Source organism: Ursus arctos, unplaced genomic scaffold (assembly GCF_023065955.2).
Source record: "Ursus arctos isolate Adak ecotype North America unplaced genomic scaffold, UrsArc2.0 scaffold_3, whole genome shotgun sequence".
Classification (NCBI taxonomy): domain Eukaryota; kingdom Metazoa; phylum Chordata; class Mammalia; order Carnivora; family Ursidae; genus Ursus; species Ursus arctos.
Genome location: NW_026622985.1, coordinates 22104896 through 22131778, shown reverse-complemented (window position 1 = coordinate 22131778; position 26883 = coordinate 22104896). Strand labels below are relative to the sequence as shown.

At 38.7% G+C, this 26883-nt stretch overlaps 2 protein-coding genes across 3 annotated transcripts in view; one reads left to right on the top strand and one right to left on the bottom strand.

The window, feature by feature from the left end:
- Window positions 1-8685: 8685 nt before the first annotated feature.
- LOC113259178 (uncharacterized) lies at window positions 8686-25803 on the bottom strand. The gene is made up of 4 exons (XM_048212956.2): window positions 25793-25803; window positions 25476-25533; window positions 24184-24920; window positions 8686-8855 (listed from the first exon to the last, which is right to left on the bottom strand). The coding sequence occupies exons 1-3, from the start codon at window positions 25801-25803 to the stop codon at window positions 24273-24275; spliced, it is 717 nt and encodes a 238-aa protein (XP_048068913.1). The 3' UTR covers window positions 8686-8855; window positions 24184-24272.
- Window positions 25213-26883, top strand: part of MAGI2 (membrane associated guanylate kinase, WW and PDZ domain containing 2) — a 1245024-nt gene continuing 1243353 nt past the window's right edge. The window contains exon 1 of one of the 2 annotated variants that reach the window (XM_048212921.2): window positions 25213-26102. In XM_048212921.2, the coding sequence (XP_048068878.1) occupies window positions 25802-26102 (301 nt within the window). In that variant the 5' untranslated portion in view covers window positions 25213-25801. The remainder of the gene's footprint in view (window positions 26103-26883) is intronic. The other variant, XM_048212920.2, reaches the window with a different exon arrangement.

The window sequence follows — 26883 nt, the reverse complement described above, 5'->3', positions numbered from 1 at the left end:
ATGATCTATCTATTAATGCGGTAGCGTGTTAAAGTCCCCTACTATTATAGTATTACTGTTGATTATTTCCTTTATGTTTGGTATTAGCTGCCATATGTATTTGTTTGCTCCCATGTTGGGTGCATAAATATTTACAATTGTTATATCTTCTTGTTGGATTGTTCTCTTTATGGTTATATAGTGTATTTCTTTGTCTCTTGTTACAGTCTTTGTTTTAAAGTCTATTTTGTCTGATATAATTACTGCTATTCCAGCTTTCTTTTCATTTTTTTTTTTTTAAAGATTTTATTTATTTATGTGACAGACAGCCAGCGAGAGAGAGAACACAGCAGGGGAGTGGGAGGGAAAGAAGCAGGCTCCCAGCGGAGGAGCCCGATGTGGGACTCGATCCCGGAACGCCGGGATCACGCCCTGAACCGCAGGCAGACGCTTAACGACTGTACTACCCAGGCGCCCCCCAGCTTTCTTTTCACTTCTGTTTGCATGATTAATGCTTTTCCATCCCTTCACTTTCAATCTCCTTGTGTCTTTAGGTTTGAAATCAGTCTCTTGCAGGGAGCATTTACATAGGTCTTGCTTTTTCTCCATTCTATCACCCTATGTCTTTTGATTAAGCATTTAGTCCATTTACATTCAAAGTAATTACTGATAGGTGTGTATTTATTGCTATTTTGTTTTTTGGGTTTTATTTGTTTATTTATTTATTTGAGAGAGAGAGGGAGAGAGCACGGGCAAGCATGAGCAGTGGGGAAGGGCAGAGGGAGAAGCAGACTACCCGCTGAGCAGAGAGCCCAATGAGGGGCTTGATCCCAGGACCCCGAGACCATGACATGAGCCAAAGGAAGCCACTTAATTGACTGAACCACCCAGGTGCCCCATTATCGCTATGTTGTTACTTGTCTTATGGTTATTTTTATAGTTCTGTTTCTCCTCTTGCTCTCTTCTCTCAGTTTGATGGCTTTCTTTAGTGATATAATTAGATTCATTTCTTTTTACTTTTTACATATCTAATAGCAGTTTTTGATTTGTGGTTACTATTAGGTTTATATGTAATATCATATGCATATAGCAGTCTATATTAAGTTGATGGTTGCTTAAGTTTGAACCCATTCTTTACTCCTTTTCCTCCATGTTTTAGGTATATAGTTTCATACTTTACATACTTTTATTTTATGAATCCACTGACTGATTTTTATAGATATACTTAATTATACTGCTTTATTTTTCCCACTTTTTTTTTTTCTTACTTACAGTCTTTCCTTTCTGCTTATGAGTCCCTTTTATCATTTCTTGTATGGCTGGTTTTGAGATCATGAATTCCTTTAACTTTTGTTTGTGGAATCTCTTTATCCTTCTTTCTATTGTGAACAATAGCCTTGCTGGATAGAGTATTCTTGGCTGCAGGTTTTTTCCTTTTAGCACTTTGAGTATATGAAGCCTATTCCTTCTGGCCTGCAAAGTTTCTGATGAAAAATCAGCTGATAGCCTTATCAGGTTTCCCTTGTATATAACTGTTTTGTTTTCTCTTACTGCTTTTAAAATTCTCTTCTTATCACTACTTCTTGCCATTTTAATTACTGTGTATGTTGTGCATCTCCTTGGGTTGATTTTGTTGGGGGCTCTCTTTGCCTTCTGGATTTAGATTTCTGTTTTCTTCCCCAGATTTTGGAAGTTTTCAGCTATTATTTCTTCAAAAATATTTCCTGCCCCTTTTATGCCTCTCTTTTCCTTCTGGGATCCCTATAATGTGAATGTTATTATGCTTGATGGTGTTGCTGAGTTCCCTAAGTCTATTTTCATTTTTTATTATTATCTTTTTCCTGTTCAGCTTGATTGCTTTCCATTACTCTGTTTCCAGGTAGCTGATCCATTTTTCTGCTTCTTCTAGTCTACTATTAATTCCATCTAGTGTATTTTTAATTTCAGTTTATAGAGGTTTTTTTTTTTTAAATTTCTGATTGGTTCTCTTTTGTTTTCTTTCTCTTTGTCGAGGGTCTCACTGAGGACTTCCACTCTTTTCTCAAGTTCAGTGAGTATCCTTATGACCATTACTTTACATTCTTGATCAGCCATATTACTTATCTCTCTTTTGTTTAGCTCTTGTGCTTTGTTTTTGTCCTCTTCTTTCATTTGGGACATATTCCTTTGTCTCATCATTTTGTCTAACTCTTTGTGTCTGTATCTATGTGTTAAGAAAGTCAGCTATATCTCCTGCTCTTTAAAGTGTAGCCTTATGAAGAAGAGTGTCTTGTAGTGCCCTGCAGTGCAATGTCCCCTGTTCATCAGAACCTTGTATTTCAGGGATGTCTCCTATGTATGTTACATACCTCCTACTATTGCTGAGTTGCTTTTGCCTTCAGTTCAGTCATCTGCAATGGCTCTCCTTGCCTGTTGTGGATAGGGTTTGGTCTCTGTGTTATTAGTGGGCCAGTTGGGAGTCACCTTGGGCTTGAATTGAGTCAGATGAGGCACTGGCCAGAGAGACGGTAGCACTGAACTACAGGGTGTTCTCACTGTATTGTCCCCTAAGAAGCTTTTATTGGTGGGTGGGGCCTGTAGTCAGACCAGATTTCTGCCCCCAGCCCATTGCTGGACCTGCAGTTGGATTGGTATGTGTGGTTATCTTCCAGCCTCTCCAGGGCAGGATTCACTTTGGAGTGGTGCTGGCTCCTGTCAGAGCTGCTTGCACATTGACAGACTTGTGGCATCACTTTGGATAAACTCCTGCCAAAGGCATATTGGAAGTGGCTGGTCTGCAGGGGAACAGGGAGTGGGACACGTGATGCAGCAGGTCCATGCTGGTCCACTGTGGGAGTTGACCTACAGCCACTTGAGAAAACTCCTGCTGAAACCTGTTTGGTTGGAGGGCTAGGTCCACAGAAGAATGCAGGGATGTGGTATACTGTTTGCAAGCTAAGTGGAGAGTTGGTGCTGTGCTGGTTCTCACAGGTGTCCACATATCTAGGGTGGGGGGTGGAGGTGAGAAATGGTGCTCCCAGCTCTTTTGTTCTTGGAGAAGTCTCCAAAGAATTCTGCCTCTCCAGCACATGCACTGAGACTAGTAAATAAATCTCCTTTCCATATACCCCAGGCATTTTTCACACTGTTGTGTCTACGCTGTATATCAGTGGGACTGTTTTTTGTGCTATCTCTTTAAGAGAAGGACTCCACCCTCCTGGCTCTCCCAGAGCTGAGCCCACTGATTTTTTAAAGTTTCAGGAGTTAATCCCCACTAAAGCTGCTCTGGTTTTCAAAGCTGAGTGTTATGGGGATTCATCTTCCCAGGGTGGGGCCCCCATGCTTGGGGTGTCTATTGTGGGGATCTGGTCCATCTGTGCCCACCACATCCCTCCCTCCTATGGACAGTTCTGCAGGTCTATTTGGCTCCCAACTGCTTTTCTGCCCTTCCTAACCTCTTTGATGAGGCCTCTTCATTACATTTAGCTGTGGAGAGTCTGTTCTGCCATTCTTTGGATATTTTCTGGTTTATTTACACTGATATGGGTGTTATCTAGCTCTATCCATGGGACAAGGTGAACTTAGGATTCTCTTACTCTTTCATCTTTCCAAGAAGTCACTTTATATTCTTTGAGAAAGGTCTTGGTTACATAATTTTTTTAAGCTTTAAATTTAACAATTTTTTTTAAAGATTTTATTTATTTATTCGACAGAGATAGAGACAGCCAGCAAGAGAGGGAACACAAGCAGGGGGAGTGGGAGAGGAAGAAGCAGGCTCATAGCGGAAGAGCCTGATGTGGGGCTCGATCCCAGAACGCCAGGATCACGCCCTGAGCCGAAGGCAGACGCTTAACCGCTGTGCCACCCAGGCCCCCTAAATTTAACAAATTTAACCTTCCTCCTATGTAAAACAAGAACTTTACTGTGCTTTTTCTAATGCATGCCTATACTTACAGATCTTTGTTAATTTAATATGGGTGTAGAATATAGATAAGAGGTACAGATTGTTTTTTATTTTTATTTTTTAGAATTACATATCTTCTTTTTCAAGTGACATTTATTACACTTGTGTCAAATGTTAACACATGACATGACTTTCTTGGATTCATTTGTATCAAGGCTCACTATAAAAACATTTATTCAAAATATTCAATTTTTTACTTCTCATTTTTAATTTTAATTCTTGACCCCCTGAATTATGTGTTAAACTTTTCAATTTCTCATCAGTGCTGTAATTTATAAACACTTGCATATGAGAAAATGAAGATTTCATTTGTCATTTGCTCCCAAGCCTAGTCACTTTGCAGAAAAGGAAAAAAAAAAAAAAAAGAAAGAAAACAAAAATCCATTATTTCTTAGTGCTTGATATTGCACAGGTTTAATTTTAAAGCCAGCCTGGAATTTTCTTTAGGTTTCTTGTATTTTTTCTGGTCCCTAAGTAGCTTACATATCTTTGGGCCTGGATTTAAATAATTGTTTATCCTTAGTATTTCACCAAGTTTATCAGGATATCTGAGATACTAAGTATTTCGAACTAGATTGTTTCATTTCTAGGTATTTTAAAATTACTTAATTTGGCTTCTTATAAGTAAAATCATTTTAAAAAGTATTTTAGAGTAATTCCTTCTTTTGCTTGTGCAGAAGAATTTCTTTCATAAGTCAATTTGTTTGCATCTGGCATTATTATTATTATTACTATTATTATTATTATTCTGGGGTTTACTTGCTTATATATTGTCCTATGTGCTTATCCTTGAAAAAAGAATGCTCAATCCTTTTCATAGGTCTGGTTTTGTCTATTAAAGGTGGAATGGATTCCTGTAGATGTCTCTCACTACCCACTTGAATGCTAATAGAAGTTTCCTTTTATTCTTGAAGTGGAAGGCAAATTAATATACATAACTTCTAGAACAACTTCTAGCTTTTTGCAGCCCTGACTGTAGTAACTTGGGATCTCACTCTATTGCCTGGTTCACTGTTTTCTAGGATGTTAATTTATTTTGAATTATTCTAATTTTTTTTTTCTCCTGAAGTAACATACAAAAATTCTTTACTTTCCAAGAATTGCTCAGGAGCACTGCCCTTGGCTACGGTAGTTTCCACGAACCACTTTTCCCCCAACCTCTCTTTTATCCCCCTCAGCTTTATTGAGGTACAAAAATTATTAAGGACAAAAGCTGTATATGTTTAGGATGTACAATTTGATGTTTTGATATACATATATATTGTAAAATAATCACCACAATCAAGCTGATTAACATTTATCACCTCAGTTACCATTTCAAAAATTTTTCTGTGTGTGTGTGTGGTGAGACACTTATTTACCCTCTTAGTAAATTTCACCCAGGTTCAATTCCAGCTAGGGAAGTCTTTTTTATTCTTCTCTGCTTACCAGCATCCCCAGATATCCCCATCCCCAGTCCCTCTTTATTCAAATTGCTTTACTGGGAACTGAATATTTTGAGAGTTTGAGGGCTATAGGTACTTAGAGGGTAATAAAGTCTGATGATCCAAGGTATCACTGAAAGTAAAGTAGATTTTAGTAAACGGACAGTTCAAATTTGTGGTTGGCAAAATCCCTGCATCTTTGTACTAGTGTATGTGAATTGCAACCTTGCTCAGCCTTCTTCTTCTTAGGTAATGCTCACACTTGAGGGAGAAAGGGTATATCCTCTAGTGGTTTCTAGTCTAGCCGGTGTCCAGACCCCGAGAAACAGTTGTTTTCATCTTTTTCAAGATGTTTTGGCTTAGTAACTTTTAATCTTCTGCCACGTTAATGGAAAGTTGAGAAACGTTAATTCCAGGATAGTTTAAGTGGTAAAGTTTACGCCATTTTTATTCTTAGCACAAATAGCATCTATATCAGTAATGATTTTTGACCAAGGAAATGTAATCTTAAGGCTTAATTTACTAATCAGTGAAATCGTTATATTACTTCCCCCCAACTTAAAGATTTCTGAATATTAGTATTTGATATCATGAGTTTTAAGAAATACATGTATTTGGTCTTCATCCATGTTTCCTGGCTCACAGCTCCCAACACCCATGAAACTTCCTGAGCAATAACAGCAATAGGAACATCTTTTCTTATAATATTTGGTCTCTTATCCTTAGCTCTTGAAATGGATTCAGAGCCATAAAAATGAAATGGGTGTACTCTTATTCATAACAGGCTCCTTTCCACAACTGGGTTTATGAGGTAACTTTTGGAAAGCAGCTGAGGATGGGGGCTTATTGTCAGGGGAACCAAGATGAATACAGGGCTGAAACTTTTAGTCCTACCCCTGATCCCCACCCTGACTTCTGGGGAGGGGTGGGAGAGAGCTGGAGGTTGAAAAAATTGTCTATGGCTAATGATTTAATCAGTAATGCCTATGTAATGAAGCCTCCATAAAATCCCAAAAGGACAGCGTTCAGAGAGCTTCTGGGTAGGTGAATTTGTAGAGATGCAGACAGAGTGGTGCATCACAGAGAGCACGGAAACTTGAAGTCCTTTCCCCATACCTTGCCCTATACATCTTTTTCATCTTGCTGTTCCAGAGTTACATACTTTCATAATAAATGGTAATCTAGTAAGTAAACTATTTGCCTGAGTTCTGTGAGCTTCCCTAGCAAATCATTTGAATCTTGGGGGGGGGGGGGGGAGGGTGTCACTGGAACTGAAGGAGGGCTGGTGGCATTCTTGTGAAACTAAATTTTTAAACTATGGAATCTGATGCTGTCTCTGGGTAAATAGTGTCAGAATTGAGTTGTAGTTAGGTATCTGTGAGTTAGCTGTAGAATACCTAGTGGGTATCCAATAATTGCTTGTTGATGTGGACAACGCCTCCTTCCCGACCCCATAGGAATTGGATGCAGAATCCTTTATAATTGTTCTCAATACTCAGTGTGGTTAAGTGACAGTCAGAGAAGTCTGAGTCAGATAAAAAGACATGGCTTGGCTCTATAAAGAAATGTCTCTTTCATACGATATCTCACCATTAGTCAAAGTAAATGAGAGTAAGTTTACAGCAATAAACACCTACATTAAAAGGAAAAATCTCAAACAACCTAAGTTTACACCTCAAGAAACTAGAAAAAAGAAGAACAAACTAAGGCCAAAGTTAGTAAAAGGAAGGAAATAAAGTCAGAGCAGAAATAAATGAAATAGAGACTAAACAGACAATAGAAAAGATCAATGAAACTAAAAGGTGTTTCTTTAAAAAAAAAAATAGACAAAACTTTAGCTAGATTCACCAAGAAATGAAAGGCCTCAAATTAACTAAAATCAGAAATGAAAGAGGAGATATTAAAAGAGATACCGCCAAAATACAAACGATCAAAGAGAGTGGTATGAACAGTTATAAGCCAACAAATTGAACAACATATAAGATATGGATAAATTCCTAGAAATATACAGCCTACCTGACTGAATAGTGAAGAATTAAACATCTGAACATCAGAATAATTTTTATGGAGGTTGACTAAATCAGTCGTCAAAAACCTCCCAACAAATGAAAGTCCATACCAGATGGCTTCACTGGTGAATTCTATGGAAGACTTTTTGTTTTTGTTTTTTCCTACTGAAAGTTTAAAGAAGAATTAATACCAATCTTTAACTCTTACAAAAAAAAAAAAAAATCAATGAGGAGGAAACATTTCCAAACTCATTTCACAAAGCCAGCATTACCTTGAGACCAAAACCAGACAAGAACACCACACAAAAAAAATTACAGGCCATTATCACTGGTAAGTATAGATACAAAAATCCTCAATGAAATATAAGCAAACTGAATCCAACAATACATTAAAAGGATCATATGCCATATCCAGTGTGATTTATTCCAGGGATGTAAAAACGGTTCAACATCCACAAATCAATCAGTGTGATACACCACATCAATGAAATAATTAAAATCACATGGTTTTCTCAATATAGAAAAAGCATTTGACAAAATTCAGCATCCATTTATGATAAAGACCCTCAAGTAGGTATACAGATAAAATGGGTCAACACACACACACACACACACACACACACACACACACAGACACTAGAAGCCTCCAATGGTAAGTTGACGATAGATAAATCATTAAATAATTTTTAATGGGTTACATTAGGATTTATTCCCTAAGGAAGTGGATATTGAATGGAGAGGTTTAAAGAATGAGTTAGAGAGGGGCATCTGGGTGGCTCAGTCAGTTAAATGTCTGACTCTTGTTTTTGGTTCAGGTCATGTTCTCAGGGACATGAGATTGAGCCCCAAATCAGGCTCAGTGCTCAGTGTGGAGTCTGTTTGAGATTCTCTCTCCTCTGCGTCTGTCCCTTACCCCACTCAAAAAATAAGTAAAATCTTTAAAAAAAAAAAGAGTTAGAGATAAGAGTTAGGGCACTGAGTGCCCCATAAAATCATGGATCCTTCAGGCTCCTTGAGTGTATGTACGCACACACACACACACACACACACACACACACGCACAGAATAACACACATAGAAAGTAATAGGATTCACTATAACAATGAATAACAATGTTCAAATGTATTTAATAGTTTGATAACTGACTGTGAGAGATCAATTTCAAAAACACGATGGATTAAAAACTGTAATTTTTCTGAGATTTAATTGTAGTTAGGTATCTGTTAGTCCCTCGGATTAATCCTTTAAAATGGATACTTTTGCCAATTAATGGACATTGTATGAATTGTGATGTATTGATATGAACAAAATAGAAGCCCATCTCTACAGCTTAAACTTGTAATAGTATTTTATTTTCCTCACATAACAAGAAGTCTAAAGGAAGGGAGTCTAGGCCCCTTCTATCACTTTGTTCCATTATCCTCACAGGGAAGCTTTTATCTTCATGCTTGTCTAATCACAGAGGCAAGATGGCTTCTGCCTCTTCAGTTGTGCTGTAGGCTGGAGAAAGAGAACGGGACAAAAAGAGTATTTGTATTAGAAAAACAAAAATAATGCCAGAAGTCTCTTAGCAGAAATATACTTGTATGTCATTGCCGACACTTTTATTACACTGCTACCCTTGGCTGCAATAGAGTCTGAGAAGGTGAGTATTTTATCTGGGAACACTGCCAACCTGAACAAAAAGGGGTCCTGTCAGTACGGGAGAAGTAGAGAATAGCTCTTAGGTAGGAAATTAGGACTGTCAAAGGATTCACTGAATTCAGAATGCTATATAATCACAACCAGTATTGTTAAGCAGTCTCAATTTTCAGAGTAATACTAAATATTAATAACTATTCATTTTTGCTGTATTTTGGGGTTTTATTTTTTATGAATGCCATGGTCGATAATGAAATACTATAAATATGTTTTATAAACTTTATTAACCAAATCACAGTAGTAAGAATGAAGTCATATAGGACATTAATAGCTTTTTATACTAGAATTTTCTTTTTTTTTTTAATACACCTCATTTAATGGTGGTTTTAGGGTCCAATATGAATCTCCTTTGGACAATATCTAAATTCTGAATCATAGGACCTAAATTCAAATTCTAAAGATTTTCTAAGTTAATTACTAATATCAGTTTCAAATAACATTTCTTTAATGCCCACATACTGACAGTGGAGCATGAAGTCCTAAATGAATTCTTTAAGCTAAATGTGGAACATTAATTCAAGAAATTCTTGTGTTTTGTGTATTTTTTTCCAGCCTTAATACCTAAAATTTAGTATTTGTTAGATTAGTTTTTAAGGTATTAAAATTGTTACCTCTTAAGAAGTATTTTTTGACACTTATAAAAATACTTCTTACTATATTCTATCTCTGACTGAAATGTGAATCTTAGTTTCTCTGGATTTCTCAAAACCATTCTTTAATATTGGTAATCAGGTTGGACAGATTTTTCAATAACATTTAAGTGGCAAGGGGAGAAGAGGAAATAAAGATAGAATATCTGTTCTAATGTTCTGTCTAAATGGTTCTCAGAAGTGAACATAGTACAATTTTCTGAATGCAAATCAAATACTAATTTATATTTAATGTAATACGATATTACAGATTTACATCTAATTTCAAATCCTCTGTGAATTCAATTAGAATTAATTCTATCTCATCTTACACATCTTATTGAATATATTTTTTTCAAATCTAATTCTGATCCTGTGATTTGAGATGATTTGTACTTTATAAACATTCACATGCAAATATGATGGGGTGTCACATATCATGTGTACATGGTGGTTAGATATAATATGATTTTCTCCAATTATAAAGAAAAACATAGAATCTTGCATATAAAAACTTGATCCTTCTTTGGTTATAGCTAAAAAATTTAGATAGAAAGAATATACAGAAATGCAATTAAGAGAATAATCAAGTAAGAATTTTCAAAAAAACAAGAAAATCTGCAAAAGGCAATGTGCTCCATCTGATACATGCACATATAAAAGTGTATTCTTTGATATATGATACATGGATATATAAATCTATGATGATATCCTGAAGGAACAGAATAGCCAAATGAAATCATTAAGTAACTTTTTCTCTCATAATGTCCATTAAAGTATGCTCCCTAGGGTAATTCTTCTTCCCCAGGATAAAGTCTTGGTTGGTGTCCCATAGGTATCTTAAATAATAAAAATCCCCCTGGTACTTTAGTTACTTAAACTATTTCAATTCTGAAAGTGATAGGTACAGCCAGAGTATAATAAAAACTACAAGCTTCATTTAAAATTAAAGCTTTGCACTCACCTAATCAGCCATGCAACAGAAGGCAGGCCTGCAGTATACAGTACGTCTTGGATAGATATTCCTCTATTTTTCCAACTTGTCTTTCTTTCTCTCCTCAGTTGCTAACTTGCACTGTTTCTGGTCACACCAGGGTTCAAGATGGTGGACAGAGAGATGAGGGCACAGGAAAGCTCCTGTCTGCTGGTACTTTTGTTAGCTGCCATCATTGCTGTCTGGCTTGACAGGTGTCAAAGCTAACTCTTGGTTTTTTCCCTTGCAGGGTGTTTCAGTTCCTTGCAGGATTCCTCAGACCACTTACTTCTCTCTCCATTCATTGGTAGGCATGTCTCACCTACAATTCACTGTGATTTGGTTCTCAGCAAATCCATCTCTTCATAGACTCTCTTTTGCTTATTAGGCAGTCCTTTTGGATAAAGCTCATTTAAGATGACTCCAGGTACCTTTATGTTTATTACAGCATTATTTACAATAGCCAAGATATGGAAGCAACCCAACTGTCCATTCATACATGAATGGTTAAAGAAGATGTGGTAAATATACAATGAAATATCACTCAGCTATACAAATAAGTGAGATCTTGCCATGTGCAACAATGTGGATGGACCTAGAGGATATAACGCTAAGTGAAATATATTGGAGAGAGGAAGAAAAATACCATATGATTTCACTTATATGGGGAATTTAAGAAACAAAACAAATGAACAAGGAAAAAAAGGATACCCCCCTCCCCCACAAAATAAGCCAGACTCTTAAATACAGGGAAAAAGTGGTGGTTACCAGAGGTGGGTTGGGGAATGGGTGAAATAGATAAAGGGGACTGAGTACATTTACTGTGATGAGCACTAAGTAATGTATAGAATTGTTGAATCACAAACAAAAAGAGACAAACAAAAAAACCAAACTCTTAAATACAAGAACAAACTGGTGGTTGCTAGAGGCGAAGTGGATGGGGGGATGGGTGAAATAGATAAGGAGGCTTAAGAGTACACTTATTATTAAAGCACTGAGTAATGTACAGAATTGCTGAGTCATTATATAGTACACCTGAAACAAATATAACACTATATGTTAATTATACTTCAACAAAAAAGTTTAATGGCTACAACTGTTTTAAAAAAGAAAGAAAAAGAAATGACTCCAGGCCAATTTTTACTCCCATATGTGTGCCCCCCCCCCAATATATCCATGGTCAATTTTCGGTTACAAATTACTTTTCAAAACAAAGCTCTCTATTCTGTTGTCACAGCTGATACTTTTTATGTGTATACAGATGTGTTTTAATTAATAAAATTGAAATTAAGTTCAAAGCATCACTGAGTCATGGTTGGTTTGCAATGATGAATATAGACCAGAAAAAAAAAAAACTATTATGTGTAGTGAACATTATTTATTGCTTATTAAAAACATGGAGATCACTAGATAGGCCAACATACTTCCTTTACAGATCAAGAAGTAAAGAATCAATTTAACAAAGTTGTTTTTGGCCAGGGACAGTGCAAAGCTTTATATGATGCACTCAAGAGAGTATGGGGTGCGCGTGTGCTCTCTCTCTCTCTCTTTTTTTTTTAGTACAGGGCTCTCTTGAGTGGCTTTAAGTACTAGATCCATAATGTATTAGTTATAAGAAATTGACCAAGTTCAATAAAGTATGTAATCTGTTTCTTCTTCCATAAAATGGGGATAGCAGTCTAGCCAATATATTGTTTTGATAAGTAAATAAAATGCAAAACATATGATACATATCACATAATAACTCCTTATTCATTGTTAATTAATTTTGCCTTCTAACACTGGTCAAAAAAATTTGTTTTTAAATTACAGTGGTGGCTTCTTTAGGTCTTCACTTTTTTTTTAAGTAGGCTCCCTGCTGCATGTGGAGCCCAATGTGGGGCTTGAACGCAATGACCCTGAGATCAAGACCTGAGCTGAGATTAAGAGTCAGACACTTAACCAACTGAGCCACCTAGATGCCCCTCAGGTATATTCCCTTTTAAAAAATTATTTCTGAAGTTAAAAAGAGCACATATTACATGAATATATACATATATATTTATATTATTTTCAGGTCATTAAATTATTACAATGCAATATTTAGCAAGTGCTTATATGATGCGGTATTAAAATGTAAATATTTGTTTTACTATACTACATAAAACAAATTTTAACCTGTCAACTATTTTTTATACTTTATTTTTCTAGATAAAGCAAAGGAACCAGCAAAAATAAGCATGGACTTCTACTGAATTAATCTTTGGGATTAGTAAAACAAGTAGAGAAGCTCTGGTTTTCAACATAGTAGGGGAGACAGAGACCACTGGATAAAAGTTCTCCAAGACATGTTGGGAAGAGAACTCTCTTAGAACTAGAGTACTAGTCCTAGGGCTTTTAGGAGGTGAATCCTCACTGTTTAGATGTTCACAACTCCTGCTTTTCACCTCTGAATAAGTTATTCATGTTGGTAGTCAAATAATAGTCAAGCTACTGCTAAGTGGAATGGCTCGTATCTGTAGCCACCATATTTATCCAAAGAGAAAACACTAGTATTTTCCCCATGTAGGTAGTGTCACTGTGCCAGTGTGTCACTGTAATACTTCCTTGTTTGTTTATACTCCTCTCATAAATATGCATTCATTTCAAGATTCTGGGTGTAATGTATGCTTAATATGATATCTCCATGTGGTTAACAATGTTGTGAAGGATTAGCATACGCTTTTGACCCCTGATCTTATTTTTCTATTCCAACACAGATCCAGAACAACACTGCAAGAGTCGACTGTATAACACATAGATCACAATTTTAGATAATGTCTCCCTGCGGTATCTAAGATTCTAATATACATTATGTTTAAATATTAACGAAACCTACTTCAGTGGGCTTTGTAGGAGATCAATATTATTACTTTCCAGGCCCACTTTATATAGGTAACAAATACTGTCCCTTCAAAAACTACTAGTGTTTTGGGCACCTGGGTGGCTCAGTGGGTTGAGCGACTGCCTTCAGCTCAGGTCATGATCCCAGGGTCCTGGGATTGAGCCTCACATAGGGCTCCTTGCTCAGCAGGGAGCCTGCTTCTCCCTCTCCCTCTGCTCTTCCCCTCATTCATGATTTCTCACTCTGAAATAAAATCTTAAAAAAAAAAAAACCCAAAAAACGAAAACCCAAAATGCTAGTGCTTTGTTCATAATAAGCCAGTGATCTGAGTTGTCTCTTCTTATGAAGAGTAAAGGGACTTGTGATGTTAACTGGAAGTATCAGTATGGAATCATTTTTAATATACATAAGTGTAGTTAATAATATATTACATATAAATACACTTGAAATATCTATATATATATTTCCTAGCTCTGTCCACTGAAAGGGCTTAGAAATAATGGCCCACCAATAGCAATAAATAAGTCAAAATATCATATCTTGGTTTCTAAATATGATTCTCCACTAAAAGGAACAGGGTTCCTTGGGGGAGGAAGGCAAATTCCAGAGCTGAGGAAGAGAAAGAACAAGATGAAATTGGAATATTTTGCTATATAAAGAAGCAAAAAAAAAATATTCAAATAATCAAAAGCACATGTCAAAAGGATAAGCAAACCATCTTGAAGGAGCTCCTACAGGGCAAAGCAAATAATTTGAGCATCAAAACAAAGAATATTAGTAGATTCTATCCCATTAGATGAAATAAGAACCTAGGAGTACATATTGATATAAACTTTAAAGACAAATAAATAAAGGGACTGACATTAAAGGCTTATACATTTATTCATTAGCTTAGTTTATTCAGTAAATTTGTATCATACATTTGTACCCCCAATGATTTCAAGGAGAACCTACAGGGTGGAAGCCTCTTCCTGACTAGGATAAAGCCTAGAATATATGCCAATCACTCAGACACCTCTTTAGACACTGATCAAGTGTTAGTATACTGGAAACTTCCTGGGGCAGGGGAAGCTCCAAATATGTATTTCCAATTCTGCATGGTTATTTTAAAGCCATATCTCTGTCATCTCCTAAAGTTTGGTACTGCCAAAATGTCCATATCCTCCTCCCACCTCTCTTGCCACATCTCCCATAATTTCTCTTCCCAGGTTCTCATCCAGCTATTCTACTTCTGCCAGGCACTTAGGAATTGGAAAAGCCCTTAGGTTCCAAGTTAAGAAAGAACATTGAGTTCTGGTGAATAAAATGTAATGAAGATCTCCAATATAACTCTACTACTCTAAATTAAAAAGAAACAAACAAGCTACATAAAACATGCTATTAAATCATGATTTTCATTAAATATTACCTAGTTCTCAATGCCAACATATTTAAAAGTAGGCTGAAAATCTATTATAAATATGCTAAACAAAAAATTGAATTGAAAACTGTGTGTCAGAAATTAATCTTTTCAGACTATTTCCATGAGTGCAGTTGCATTAAATATAAATGATTATATTTAACATTTTTTGTTTTGAAATGAAATAATGATAAACATCTTAGTGGCTACAGAATATAGCTACAGTGAAGAGTTAGCTTATGGCTGTTAACTAGAATAAATATGTCATGGAAACTGTTCTGAATACAAATGTCACATTAGTTTAGCTGTAACAACAAAAAGATATCCCATTGATTTATTTAACAATGATTTATTGAGCATCTACTATATACTACTAGGATTATGTACAATATAGCAGCACTACTATGGTGGACCATATGTACTAGGCAATGAATTATAACAATGTCTCTGTCTTAAAGAAACTCACTAATGGGGTGCCTGGGTGGCACAACGGTTAAGCGTCTGCCTTCGGCTTAGGGCGTGATCCCGGCGTTACGGGATCGAGCCCCACATCAGGCTCCTCCACTATGAGCCTGCTTCTTCCTCTCCCGCTCCCCCTGCTTGTGTTCCCTCTCTCGCTGGCTGTCTCTATCTCTGTCGAATAAATAAATAAAATCTTTTTTAAAAAAAAAACTCACTAGTGATAAAAGCAGACTTGTAAATCAATAAACGCAAAGCCATGTCTCAAGTGCACAAGTCAAGTTACTTGATTAACTCTATGAACGGTGGGCAGGAGAGAATGAGAGAAAGCTTCCTAAAAGAGGGAATGCTTGAGGGGCAGTTTAGGAGATGAGTCAGTTTATCAGCCAAGAACAAATGAATGAGAGACTATTAAACAGAAGAAACAGCTTTTATAAGGTCACAGAGGCACTGACTAGCATGGAGCATGGTGAGAAAGGATCAGGGGAGAATTAAATTTCAAGCAGGTCCAATTTGTGGAAGGCCTTACACAGACTAATTGAAGGAGTAGTAAAATCAAATGCATAAAATAATATAAATGAAAATTACCTAGTCTCTGACATGTCATGTTCCTTACTACTTCAGGTCCTAGATACTTCTTTTTTCTCTGTCTGAAAATTCCTTCCTACAGATTTTTTTCACAACTGGATGTTCAACTTCATTCAAGTGCTGGCCTAAAAGTACCTCCTAGGAGGGGCGCCTGTGTGGCTCAGTCGGTTAAGTGGTTAAGCGTCTGATTGTTGATTTCAGCTCAGATCAAGATCTCAGGGTCATGAGAACACTCTGCCTCAATGAGAAATCTGCTTGGGATTCTCTCCCTCTGTCCCTCCCTGCACTCAAGTGTGCGCTCTCTCTCTCAAATTAAATACATAAATCTTTAAAAAAATAAAAAATAAATTATCTCCTAGGAAACACTTTTCTATGCCATCCAATTAAATTATTGCCACACTATCACACCACCTATTAACTTGTCATTTGCTTTGTTTTTAAGTCAATAGAGAGAGATTAGAAATACAGAATAAATACCAATTTCGCAACCTCATATAACATACCCACCTGCCCTTGATTTCTAATGTCCTTATTTGTAAACCAGACTGAGAAAATCACGGAAATTGCTAAGCAACATATAATGTAGTACCGACCCTAGGGATTTGCTGGCTGGCAATCTTCCTTTTATCTTGTAAAGTATAAACACATTTTGTTCACTAGTAGCCATATGAGTGACTAAAGTAGAAGAAACCCTTTCACAGGTATTTGCATTTTATTATCTCAAAAGGATGAATCTCTAACGCAAAATCATCAAATAATATGACAAAACATACTGAAGCATTTTGAAGAGAGCGGAAAAGGTGTTTCTAGCCCTTAGAATCATATCAAATCTTCCTACCCTTGAGAAGAGACTTACATTTGTCTCCAGAGGAAAGGGCTATGAAGTAAATCTCCATTAGTATTGGGAAAACTTAAACTTCTTTTATTTAGCTTCTTGCTAAAGTGGGAGCTTCAGGGAATGTTTATATATAAACCAACATGCTTTAAAATATTTTGGGGCCTTTAAGAGGAAAATGCAATGTTTATTCTTCTTGTTTGCTGTAAGACATCTGAATGAGTCTCTGAACTCTTCAGTTACCCAGTCAAATTACCGAGTGCCTAGGACCCTTTACATCTTCAATTCAGATTTAGAAAAAAAAAACCCAAAACTATTGCTACTAAATGAAAGAATTACTTCTTTATTTCTAGTTCTCCTATCAAGATACTGTTGACAAAAGAAATAAACATTTAAAAATGGCCTAAAGTAGGAAGCATAATTATATTGTAATAAAAAGATGTTCTCAAAATTTTGAAATTTTATTAAAATGGCAGTCATTATACTCTAAAAGACTTTAGTATATGCAAATTCTTTCATTCAGATTCAAAACTAGATGGAATTCATTTAAATCCAGACCATATGTAACTACTAATTGACCAACATCAAGATACTAACTGTAGGTAAAATATTCATAATTGCCTTTAAACAACACAGTCTGAAATTCATTAAACATTTGTGAAAAATTTTTAAATGTATATTTTTTATATTTACTTTTCATAGTATAATTTTACTTACACGAAGTATATGCTACTTTAAACAGCTATTGATTAAGTTTGCATTATACATTTACAATATTAAAATTGTGACAGTGGTCTTAAAATACCTGACAGCTTTAGGGTCAGTGAATTACTCAAGAAAAGGCTTAGATGTTTTGAAAGGATCAGGAGAGATCTCATGAAATTAACATGAGGCAACAATGGGAGTTGATCAAATGAGCATATGAGATATCGAGAGTGCTTATGGAGGTAAGTAATAGGCCTACTATGTGCAGTCCTGGTAAAGTTAGATGTGGAGAATGTGCTAACAGAGCATTTGCAAACTGAAATCACATGAAGATATTTCCCCTATGATGGTGACCCGAGCTTTGAGTACTCATTGCCGATATTAGAAAAGAGGTGATGGCATTAATGCTTAATGATTTAGCTAACATGGATCCACAGCAAAGAAGTCACGCTTTATAAACAAAAATGTGCATTTGGCTTCTTTATGAAGCTATGCTCCCTTCATGTTTTCATTTCTTTCTCTTGATGTCCTAATTTTTGTGGTCCGTAGTTTGTGTACATCCTTCTCTTGGGAAGCACATGATAGCCTTGCTTTTTACCTATCTTCTACTAACTCCCCTGATGTCCACTGTTTTTTGGAGATTACTGACAATGGCTTCCCATACTTCCAAATTATTTTCTTGCCCTACAATTTAATTGAGACAAGTTGGAAGATTAAGATGGTCTAAGAGAATTAAATGATTTCTAGTTATCCTACGACCTATCTTAAACTACAATTTTCTCTTAAAGAAATTTAAACTCCCTCTTTTACTTTAAAAAATTATCTCAACAACCAAAATGGGAAACAACTGTCTCAAAACAATAACAGCTTCCTAAACTTCTTGCTGTTTTTGATCCTTTGAAATACACTTTTAAATTTTGGGTTTACTTTCCTAGCATCAGTTGATTCTTTGCTTAATACAATAGATACATTTTCATAGTAAATAATATATATTCATTGTAGTTATGTATTTCTTTTTCCTCTTAGTACTGTATTCTCCTTTGTTCATTGAATCTCTGTCAGGAATACAAAAATAAGCCATGCTCTCAAAGAAGTTATAGCTTAAAAGTGAGGCTGAGATAAATCTAATGTTGTAATAAAAGGCAGAAAGAAATGTCATGAAAAGGATCAGGTAGCATTTCATAGGAATTCAGTAAATAAGATTACTTTCAGCTGATTATATATAAATAAAAAACCACAGAAGAGATTTATTTAGGATGGACTTTCAAAGAACTCCATATCCAAGCAAATGATTGGGCTTCAGTGAACCTATAAATTATATGAAATGATATGTAATATTTGGAAGATATATGTATATATGCATCAGTGCTAGGGCAGAAGGACAGGATAAGATCACTAGTATTCATCATATTCTAAAAAACATGCATGACATTCAAAATGGTTAAAAGCAAACTACACCACACAGAGCAGTATTTGGAGAGACTTCAAAATTATTAAAATTAGTATGATTAGAATTACATTCTCATTGCCTCCAATTGTTCATCAGGATTTTTGCTTCTCAGCAATCTGGCTGAGGAAACATGATGAAATTTTCTTTGAATTTTTTGAAATATGCTTTTCCAAAGACTAGAAAACACATCTGACTGTTCCTTACTATTTCAAAATAGAATTTGTTGACTTTCTTTCCATAACTTTCTTTATAGCTAAAGATTGTTCACTACTGACAAAATTGAGTCCATGATAATACTATCCCTTTGTGCTTAGTCCTTGCAATGGAAACTATTGTTATTTTAAATTAACAACAAAAATGATCAAAAAAATAGGCAAGATTAGAATATGGGCAGTAGACATTGTATTAAAAATACACGTCAGATATTCTAAGTTTATTTTAAAATTTATGATGGGAATTGATGGGAACTGAAGAGATCCATAGAGAAAAAAAAGAATAAATTGAGATGTCCATTTGGAAAAGAGAAGGTATAATAATATGAAAAAAAAAAAAAGAAGCAGTTAGAAAAGTAAGAGAGTGTTTTATATATAGAGTTTTCTGTAAGGATGAATCCATGAAAAAAAATGGCAAGATGGTTTTAAAAGATTTAGAATCACAAAGTAGAAAGTGACAGCAATTGAATTACTCACTCAAATAAGAAAAAGGGGGGGCACACACAGCTACTTGATGTCATAAAATTGAAGTACCTGGATTTCTGAAGTGTTTTAAAAAAATCTGGTAAGAAGGGCCTCAAAGTATAAAAGCTATGAAAATAACTTTTTGAGTTTAGTAGAATGTGAACTGATGATAAAAGACTGACAGGCACAGAATAAGTAAAAAGCAAAACAATAAAAAAGAGAGATAAATTCAGATATTGACATTAATGTATACCTGCACAGCACTGCATTAAAAAGTATACATTTCCAGATCCAAATATATTAGCCTGTTGTGTTTTGTGCATATGCTGAATAGGTCGCAAAAGTATCAAGAGTTCTTACTGAAGTACCCATTATCCTTTACAAAAAATATTGCAATGACTTTAAAGTCACAGAACAACAGCAAAAAATATTATCATGCTTTCTTTTATTGAGCTGGTCAAATTGTTTCACACATTGTGAACTCTGTAGTTAAGGTGAAGCAATTATTTAAATGTTTTTGTAGTTCTCTTCCCTGCCTTTGTATATCCTGTATGGTCCAGGAACTTCACACAAAAAGGTGCAAAAGGACCAAAGTCATATCATTCAGAACTTTCTGCCAACTAAAATGATCTGATACCCTCGTAGTCACATTTTGCCTCTCCCCGGATCTTTTACACAGGGCTAGGTGAAACTGACAGTGCTGTTTCAGAAAATTTCCTGAGTTGTGGAGACTTTGGACCATATATTCCATCCCAATATTACAACCAATACTAAAACATAAGATGGCTCTACAGAATGCAGAAGCACAATCATGAACAATTCTAGACTAAAATGAAACAGTTCTGGCCCTCCCACATAAATTTAATTGATATCAATCTAAAAGTTACAGTCATAAAAATATTTGAGGTTTTCAGGTAAAGAGAATTAGCACCATAATGTAATTTGATAAGATACCAATGAAGTATGCAATTCTGTGCAAGTGTTTGGAGGCATCTCAGCCCCTAACTATTCCCCTCAGTAACTTCAAGAAGCTTGATTTCTCAACATTAAATCCTCTCCTTGCAATGCAATCTTTTTCACTGATCTTTCCTCTCTTCTACTGAGAGATTTTGTAAAATGGAGTTCAGTGTTTTTCTCTTCTCACATTTAGCACAGTGCTGGGTGAGGGTGAAGAGTCAAGGTTTCAAAGTGTCCCCACATCTATCTTTGTAACCCAAATTCTCTCCCCAGGACTTCGGCTTGTATATCCAGTCATTGTACTTAAGCTCTAGATACCCATGGAGTCACCAGGCTGGGCCAAGAAACCAGCAGATAAACATAGAAAATCCTCCTGGAACATCTTTTAGGCAAAGTTTGGGGGGGGGGAATCATATTTTATATCCATATAAATATGAACTGACTACAGAGTAGAAGATTCATATGAATTTTTAGATAAAAACTGGAGACTTCAAATAAGATTACTCTTAAAAAAAATAAGATTATTTTTGGCTGGGGGTGGGTGAGTATATCATTGTCAGAGATATTTTGATACAAAAGTCTGAGAAGCTCAGTATTACGCTAAATAAATCTACCTTATAAATATGGATTAGCATTTTTGTGTGTGAATAATGAAGCAGAAGTGAAAGGAGGTTTAATAATAGGAATGGCTACAGACAAACTATGGAGTAGGTCAAGTTTATCCTCCATTGCCACTATCATCACCAACATCACCTCTCAGACCCTGTCCCAAGTTCTTGAAGAATCTGACTTCTTTTCTTAACCTCAGTCTCATCGCTAAGCATATTTTGTCTTTTCTTCATCAATATGTGCTCTTCTGCATTCCATTTCCTTAAGACATAAGTATGAGTGTAGAGAGATAATCATTTAATACTAAAGATAAAAATTCATATTAAGGTGATAGTCATACAATGAAATTTTATACACTATCACTTTGGACATATCTGTCATTAGGTAGAATTCTGCTGAGCATTTACACTGGGCCAGAGAATGCAAAGTGATAAGATTTTCTTTCTTCGGTTTTTAAGATTCCTAAACTATTTTTTAATAGCATGCAAAATCCAGTGCCATATTCTGCACAGAGTGCTCATCAATGAAATAATTCTTTCTTGACACAGGCATCAAACCCAGAAAGGGTAAAGGAGACAAGAAGAAATGAAGCAAATGTGAAGGATACCAGAATAGAAAGTAATCAAATTAGTCTGAATCTAGCATTTTAAAATGATTGTAATTTCAGTCATGTTTTTCATAGTGCTGGAAACTTGAGCAACTTGGGACTCATAATTATGTGCTTTCATCTTTGAAAAGTTAGCAAAGTCATCTAACCAACCAATAATATATTTATTTGATGACAATATATCTGACAGAAAATGCTGTTTTTTTACTGCCAGGAAACAACCTAACAAGTCCTCAGAATACATGTAAATTTTTTTCATGCATTTAAAATGCACTCAAATTCTACATGATGCTAACACAACCTTGTCACATATATTATTCCCTTCTTTTTACAAATGAGGGAATAAGTTCTGAGAGGTTAAGTGATTTAGTCCAAGTTGTATAGCTAGAGGCAAGGATCCCAATTTCTAAGTCCCCAGATGGTTCCACATGATCCCTTTACACCTACAGCAGTCAAGATCCAGGAAGGAGCCAGAAATAACACAAAAACTGAAACAGGGAAAAGCTAATATAAGGAATTATTAACTAGTAAAAGGAGAGTGACTACTAAGAGAGGAGATCACTAACAAATACAGGAGTAGTGGTTTAGGGAGCAATCAGTACCTCCGAGGCTGTGGGAAAGTACCCAATAACTTAGGCAATAAATTAGGAAAGAACCATTCTCCCCATCCCTGTCCTCTATGCTATTAAGCCAGGGAGACAGACCTTATTGGAGATACTGTGGCTGTGGCCCAAATGATGGCAAATGAAATCCGCTGAAGTGTCACAGATTAGGCTGGTGAGGAAACCACCAGCTGGGGTGCCAGTGAAACTTGGTAGGAATCTATCCACTGGGATGCCAGTAAGGCTTATTGGAAAGCCACACAGTGGGGAACCAGCCAAAGTTACTGAAGGATAGTCAAACACTGGTCTCTTACACATCACTGCCCAAAAAGCCACTCACCGATCACACCATAAGAGCAAGAATAAAAGCACTGGTACCAAGAAGAGGCCTCTCTTTTTATGCAGTGTCCCTTCTACTGACAAGTCCTAACATTGGGCCAACTGAGAACAAAGCAATGTTTACAGGTTCCAGCTCTAAATATCACAATTCAGGGCAAAGAAGATGAATAAGGAGCTGAGAAGCACTAAATTGTTGAGATACCTCAATGACTCTTCTGAGTTCTTGAGGGGGAATGCTTTTATGCCAAACTCCTACTCTATTTTTTTTTTTTCCTAATTATCCCTACAATAAAATGCAAACCGAACCTCTGGGGACACTATGTACTGATCACAGGTATGGCACACGGTTAAGTGCATGAAGAGGGTACAATGCAGTGAATGAGACCAGATCTGAAGCCAAAACTCTTGGGACTGAATATTAGCTTCAGCACTGACTAAATCTGCAGCCTTGCAAAAGTTAATCTCTGTATGCCTCAGTCTCCTTATCTGGAAAAGGGGATGATAATAATACCTGCTTTATTAAGATGTTGGGAGAAACAAATGTAAAGCCTATACTACAACATTTGGCACGTGGTTAGAACTTGATAAATTGTATTTATAATTGGTGTTTGAAAATACATATTATTCAGTTCTCATTTTTAATTTCCATGTAGGTCTGTATCTCATAATGCTAAAACCCAACTTGTTGGGGTGAGACTGGGCTATGTTCCAAAAAGTCTTGCCCCTTCCTGGGCATTGCCTTCAGCTCTGGTTTCAGATCCTGACACTGCCCAGGCTCACTGAATAATCCTCATCAGGAGCCAACTCATTGGGGATTCATCTTCTCAAGGGGAAAAAAAAAAAAAGCACACATGTTTAAATAATTCATGTTTAAGATCTCTTCCAGTTCTGACTAAATTTGATCCCCCTCTTCCCCAAATAGTGAGTTATACTTGAGAGGAAAAGAGGAAGGAAATTACTATTTTGAGCGTCTACCCACCTGTGCCAGGCAAGCACTTTGTGTGCATTACCTGATTCATCCTCATCACAATCCTATCAAATTAGTAACACTGTTTAACAAATAAGGAAACTGAGGCTCAAAAAGGTCAAGCAATTAACTCAAGATCACATTCTTGGTAAGTAGCAGAGCCAGAATTCAAATCTGGTCTTTCTGTTTGGGTGGGCTATACGTTTTTAACTGTACTTGCCTCCCACACTCTCTTCATCTCAGACATTGAAAATCTTAACTGCTCAGTGCTTTTCAAGCTTTGCTTTAAAGAGAAGTGTGGGTGTGCGACTTTTTTTTTCTTTCTCAAACGTATCATTTTGAAATAAAGCAAATGAAATTCATTTACCAGTTACAGGAATTTAAAAAATCACTCCTAACATCTTACACAAAATTAGCGTTTGAGTGAAAATCAGCAGCCCTCCTGCATCTTGGCGCCCCTGTCCTCACCTCTCCTCCTGGCTGCAAACTTGGTGAAGGGAAAGGAGCCTGTAGGTGGGCCTGCGAGCTGAGTTCCAGCCCGGGTTCTGCCGCGGTGTTCAAGCTCCGAACCTTCTTTTCCTTCTCTGGAGCACGAAGTGGTCGGGCCAGGACATCTTAAGGTTTCTTCCTAAGGTACAAGCCCGAAGCCCGAGTCTGAGGCTTTCCTGGGGGAGGACGTGCCGCAGCCGTCTCCGCCGCAGTTCCCGGGGTAAACAGCCCATTTCTCCCAGGAGGATACTCAAGGCAACCGCTCTTCCGCCCCACCCTACAGCCCCTTTCGCTCCGCGCCTCCTAACGGGGAAAAGTGAAGCCCCTTCCCCTGTGTCCCTGGAATCGCCTTTCACCAGACAACTCCGCCCCTCAGCTAAGTTCCCGTCCCGCCCGACGCGCGGGCTGGGCCTGCACTCCGCAAAGTGATGCTCTGCCTCCCTGCTGTCTGAGTAACCAGCCTGCACTTCCCTAACTTTCCGCTCCTCTGAGGGGGAATTCTGAGAACTCTGCGAAGAGTTTGACTGAAAACGTGAGGAGACAAAGCCTCTCTCAACAGAAAACTCCTCCGCCTCCACCCGGCGCCCAGGCCACCCCGCAGGTCCACGCCGGGTCCCACCAGCTCGGCTTTCCCACGGCAGGGTCTCGCGCCTGGGGGCTCGCGGCGCTCCCGCCAAAGACCCGGGCGCGGGGACGCGCTGCAAGTCCAGGGCTCGCTATTTCTGCTCCCGCCGTGCCCTAGTCTTGAGGAAGTCCGGGCGTCCTCACAGCGCAGCAGCCTAGCGCGCCGCGCGGCCGGTTTGAGGCTGAAAAAAGGTCCGCACAGGGCTCGAAGCCCTTCCTGCCGGCCTCCCCACGCCGGGCCTCGGCTCCCCTCCTTTCCCACTCCCGCCTCTTCTCGTAGGCTGCCAGGCGGACCCAGCCTGCCTCTCTCTCTGCCTTCACTACCGGGTCAAGCCGCGGAGGGAGGGAGCGGAGACAGTGGCGAAGCGGCTCCCCACCGGGCGCGCGCGCGCGCGGCCCTCCTCCCCCTCCAGCTTGCTCCCCCCTCCAGCTTGCTCCCTCCTCCTCTGCCTCCTCCCCTCCTGCCAGTACAGTACAACTAGTACACACACTCACACACACACACGGACCTTGCCGCTGCCACTGCAGCTACCATGGATATCAGCTAACAACACACACCCAGGCGCGCGCGCGCTCCTACTCGCACCACGCAGGAGTGGCCCCCGGCATCCCTACCCTCCTTCCCCACCCCCACCCCACTCGCTCACCAGCTCGGCTACTGCTCGCTCAGGCTGCCGCCGCCGCCGCCGCCACAGCTCTCCTCTGCTGCGGGGCCACAGCCTTGAGTGTCATTCAAGGGACAGCACAACCTCACCCAAGCTCTCCTACCTGCCCAGCCGTCCCTCTCATCCTCCCCCTTCATCATCCACACTCCATCCAAAGAAGAGGGAAAGCACCGAACAGAAGGGGGAGGAAGGCAAAGTCTGCTCTTCTCACCTCTTGGCCCCCTTGCTCCTCCATCCTCATTCTCTCACCACCAACTCCCCTACCCCAAAGGAACCCCTCAGGAGCTGAGGCGACTCACCCCACTGCCATGTCCAAAAGCTTGAAAAAGAAAAGCCACTGGACTAGCAAAGTCCATGAGAGTGTCATTGGCAGGAACCCGGAGGGCCAGCTGGGCTTTGAACTGAAGGGGGGCGCCGAGAACGGACAGTTCCCCTACCTGGGGGAGGTGAAGCCCGGCAAGGTGGCCTATGAGAGCGGCAGCAAGTTGGTGTCGGAGGAGCTGCTGCTGGAAGTGAACGAGACCCCCGTGGCGGGGCTCACCATCAGGGACGTGCTGGCCGTGATCAAACACTGCAAGGACCCCCTCCGACTCAAGTGTGTCAAACAAGGTGAGCGCAGCGGCTTGCTGGGTGCTTTGCCAGGCGGCTGGACCGCTCGAAGCGCAGAGCAATGGAAGGGTGGGCTCGCGTGTGGAAGGGGGTGTGTGGCGCGACGGTGGGTGAGGTTGAGAGAGTACCGGCGGAGCAAGTGAGCTTTGCAGAGGATCCGAACGGGGGGGGGGGTGTGTGCTAAATGGAAGGGAGGGGCAGGTTGCGGTGTGGCGTGCAACTTTGTCTGCGTAGTTATACCCTCCAGTTTGGAAGGTGTTTGGCCTTGTGTGACCTCGGAGGTGCGGGCGAGCTCCCGGGGCAAATTGAATGTGCGTCAGTGGCTTAGCCCGCAGTGATGAGGACCTTTTAGGGAATGAAGGAAGGAAGGCAGGGAGGAAGAAAGGAAAGAAGGAAGGAGAAAAGGGGAGGAAGGAACAACTTGAGGGTGCAGCGGCATCACCAGCAGGGCGGGGAGGAACATAGGGTGGCGGGGCGAGCGGAGAACTACGCCCCCCTTTTTGGGAGCTGGACCGGAGAAGCCTCGGTCTCGGTCCGCAGCCATCCCCTAAGGATCCCTCCCTGAGCCATTAGTTGACGAAGAAGGAAAGGGATAGATTGCTTTGGGCGCTTTGACGGGTCTTCCTTAACTTTTTCCCTGCTTCGCTCCTCTGTCCCCCTCCCCCGCCCTCGGTCGTGTCATGTGGGCACCGCGCGTCACGTGCGCACTGACTAACCCGGGCGCTCACCCTGAGCTGGCCGGCGGGAGAAGGCTCCAGAAGAAGGCGCGGCGCTTAGGAGC